The sequence below is a fragment of the Tupaia chinensis genome, unplaced genomic scaffold, assembly GCF_000334495.1.
Source record: "Tupaia chinensis unplaced genomic scaffold, TupChi_1.0 Scaffold000671_2, whole genome shotgun sequence".
NCBI lineage: Eukaryota > Metazoa > Chordata > Mammalia > Scandentia > Tupaiidae > Tupaia > Tupaia belangeri.
Genome location: NW_006160194.1, coordinates 769,840 through 773,143, shown reverse-complemented (window position 1 = coordinate 773,143; position 3,304 = coordinate 769,840). Strand labels below are relative to the sequence as shown.

Below are 3,304 nucleotides of genomic sequence, written 5' to 3'. Positions count from 1 at the left end.
CCCTGCGCCACCTCCTGCGGTTCTCGCCGACCCAAGCCGCCCAGCTCTGCCAGAAGCTGGGCCAGGCTCGGGGTGCCCTCGGCTGCCACACAGGTCTGCCCCACTCCCACCTGCCGCACGCGCTCCCGCGCGCTCTGCCGCACCGCGTCCTCCCAGAGCTGGCGCCAGCGGCGCGGAGTGCGCAGGAAGTCGCCGTCGGCAGGGGTCTCTGGGTGGGCCTCCTCTTCCGCAAGCACCACGTGGGCCAGCTCGGCCAGCGCGTCCCGGTCCACGCTTTCCGGACCCAGAGTCTCACGCACGATGGCTCCGATCTCAGCTGCTAGTCCATCGTAATGCAGGCACAAGTCCATGGCATGTCGCGCGAAGGTTGTGGGGTCCTGATCAAAGGTATGCAAGGCTTTGGCGGCCACCAGCTGCGCTTCCAAGTGCTGCAGCTGTCTGAAGGCCGCCAGCAGTTGCCGCTCCGTGATAAGGTCGGCCAGGGATTTGCCGTCTGCAGGGCCGGGAAGAGGGCAGTGAGAGGCCACCCCGAGGCTCTGGTCCAAACTACCGCCTTAGACCTGAGTCCCACCGTCTGCCTGGGCTACCTGGCCCCTACCCTGATGCCCCAGAGCCCAACCGCCAGAAGGGGTCCTTAGAATCACCTTAGAGACAGAACCTGGGCACCCCACCCAGGCTAAAAGATGGCATAGTGGCTAAGGTGCCAAACTCCCACGTCCATGGCTGTGGTCTGAGTTCTGGATCCAGGGCTTGAAACTCATGTGGGACACATGTGCGTGTGTGCCCCAAATCCCAGAAGGTGAGTGTAGGAGAGGGGTTGTGGTATGGCCATTTACCCTGTGGAGTGTTATCTCACTTTCTATCTGTCTGCTCAGTGAGCGCACCTACCACGTAGCAAAAGTCTCTTAAAAGAGAGTTATTTGGGGCCAGCACTGTAGCACAGCGGCTAAGGAAGCCAGGCCCCACGTGGTTTGAAAACACGCCTAACATGTTTGCGTGGGTGCCCCAAGTTCCCACAGAGTGGGGAAATGGAGACGGGAGCAGGAGCATTTCCTCCCTCTGCCTCCCTAGCTTACCTCTGTCCCTGGCAAGTGCATGCATCTTCTGGCAGCAGGAAGAAAGAGGACAGCAGATGGCGTGGAGGTTAAGGGGGTCATATCCCACACGGACAATTTTGCAGTTCGAGTCCCAGACCAGTTGACTTGAAAATCACGCTGGTGCATGTGTACCCAAAATCCCAAGAAGAGAATGGAGGAGAAGAGACTATGGTGTGGCCATCCCCCTGGGAGGTGATTTCTCATCCCCCCCCCAAAAAAGAAAGAAATGAAAAGAAAGAAAGAAAGAAAGAAAGAAAGAAAGAAAGAAAGAAAGAAAGAAAGAAAGAAAGAAAGAAAGAAAGAAAGAAAGAAAGAAAGAAAGGCTTTTGGGATCAGTCCCTGCCTTCCGCACCCCCACCCCAGCTCTGCAACCCCAGGCCCAGCGGCCTCCAGAACAGGCCTGATTACAGGTCTAACAGGTCAGAGCTCAGGCTGGGCGTGTCCTCAGTGGCTGTCTCAGTGCCCGCTTCAGCACTTCTGGCTGCTCCCAGCCCCTTGGCAGCCCCACCCCCAGGATCTACGTGCCCCACCTCGAGGCCTAACTGCAGCACGTCCTCTGGGCCGGTGCCCTGCTCTCCCTCCCGGCAGCCATGGCCCCTTGTGTCCCCTGCAGCCCCAGGACCAGACAAGGTCAGCCCCTTGCCCAGCACCCTCGCGTGGCCAGTAGCTGGACTGTGAAAGACCGTGCAGAGGCTGCCGTCCAGAGCCATGGCAATCTGAGTTCAAATCTCACTTCTCCAGTTCTCGGCTGTGACTGAGGCAAGTCACTGAACCTCTCAGAGCCTCACTTCGCTCGTCTGCCTGGGGCCCCAGCCAGCTCCCCTTGCTGAAATGCTAGGAGACTATAAAGCAACATTGCGTGGGGAACAGGGTTTGGGGTGCTCCACCTCCTGGCCTCAGTTTCCCCTCACACGCGCCATTGTTTGTGAGGCCCTCACCTGCGCTGGGTCCCCGTTCCTCAGGCCCCACCCTAATAGATGTCGGCTGGCTGTCCCCGTCCATGACCGGTGAGGGCACCTCTGGCACAACAGCGCGCTGGGACTGGTCAGCAGCCGGGCCCTCATCCAGGATGCGTCGGAAGGTCCGGATTAGAGAGCGAGAGCTTCGCCGGAGCAGGCCTAGGTCCTCCTTGGAGGCCTGGGTGGGGGCCCGCTGGCTTGTCCGGGAGAAGGCCCGCTTCAGGGTGCCCAGACCCAGCCTTGTGGCATCCTCATGATGGGCACTGGGCTCCTTCTCACTGCTCAGCCGCCGGGTGCCCTGAGCTGGGATCTGCGGCTCCTCAGCCTCCTTGGGGCTTCGCAGCTCCGGGCCCGGGGTCACTGCCCGCGGTGACAGCATCTTAGCAGGAGAGCTGAGGGTGGGAGAGATGCTTGAGGGGCCTGGAGGCTCCCCGCCCCAACGCTGGTCAGACTCAGGGGCTTGGTCAGGGACGGCTTCCCGGACAAGGCAGCCCTTGGGCTGTCCAAAGGAAGTGTCGCCAGCTCTTGTGGCCAGGGCCCTTCCATGCCAGGCTGCAGCGGGGCACTGAGGCCAAGCCAGCCATGGCCTTCAGGAAGCCTTCCCTGACACCATTCCCAGCTGGGCTCTCCCCCAGGTGCCACCCTATTTGCCCTCAGGCCAGAACCTCCCATTGGGATTGGTTGTAAGCTCTGGGGCCCAGCCCAGCCTATAGCCCCCCCCACACCAGAGGCCAGGACCCTGTGACCACAGCGGGACTTCCCAGACCTCGGGCCCTGAGGCCTAAACGCCCGCACCCCACCCCACCTGCCCCTTCGCCGCCCTCCAGAGCCCTCAGCTCACCCTCTTTCAGCCCAAAAGGCATAGCTGCTTCCACTCAAAGGGGCAGGCAGGGACCCCTGTGGGAGTCCACCCCCTTCCCTGGCAGAACTGGAGGGCAGCAGTGTGGGCCTGAGGGGACTGAGCAGTAACCCCCTGGGCTTATCAGGGCCACACAGCTGTAGGGAGGCGGCCGGAGGGGCCTTCAGTCTATATTTAACCGGGGCAGGGAGGCACATTTCCCACCCACCGTAGCTCCACTTCGCCCCCACCTCTGCAGTGTGTCTGCCCCTCCCCTGCGGCGAGTGGGGACCGGTCCCAAGGGCATGGGGGTACCCAGGCTACCCTGTCCAGACCCTGCGCCCCCTGCCCCATGCAGCCTTCTCCAGGCCGTTTGCTCTCCTGGCTTCAGGCCGGCGAGGAGAGGGGGA

General features: G+C 61.9%; 1 protein-coding gene across 1 annotated transcript in view; it reads right to left on the bottom strand.

Annotated features, from left to right (window-relative positions):
- Positions 1-3,016, bottom strand: part of EXOC3L4 (exocyst complex component 3 like 4) — an 11,308-nt gene extending 8,292 nt beyond the window's left edge. The window contains exons 1-3 of the mRNA XM_027776388.1: positions 2,898-3,016; positions 2,036-2,448; positions 3-493 (exon numbers count right to left, since the gene is read on the bottom strand). Of these exons, the coding sequence (XP_027632189.1) occupies positions 3-493; positions 2,036-2,435 (891 nt within the window). The 5' untranslated portion in view covers positions 2,436-2,448; positions 2,898-3,016. The remainder of the gene's footprint in view (positions 1-2; positions 494-2,035; positions 2,449-2,897) is intronic.
- Positions 3,017-3,304: the final 288 nt, after the last annotated feature.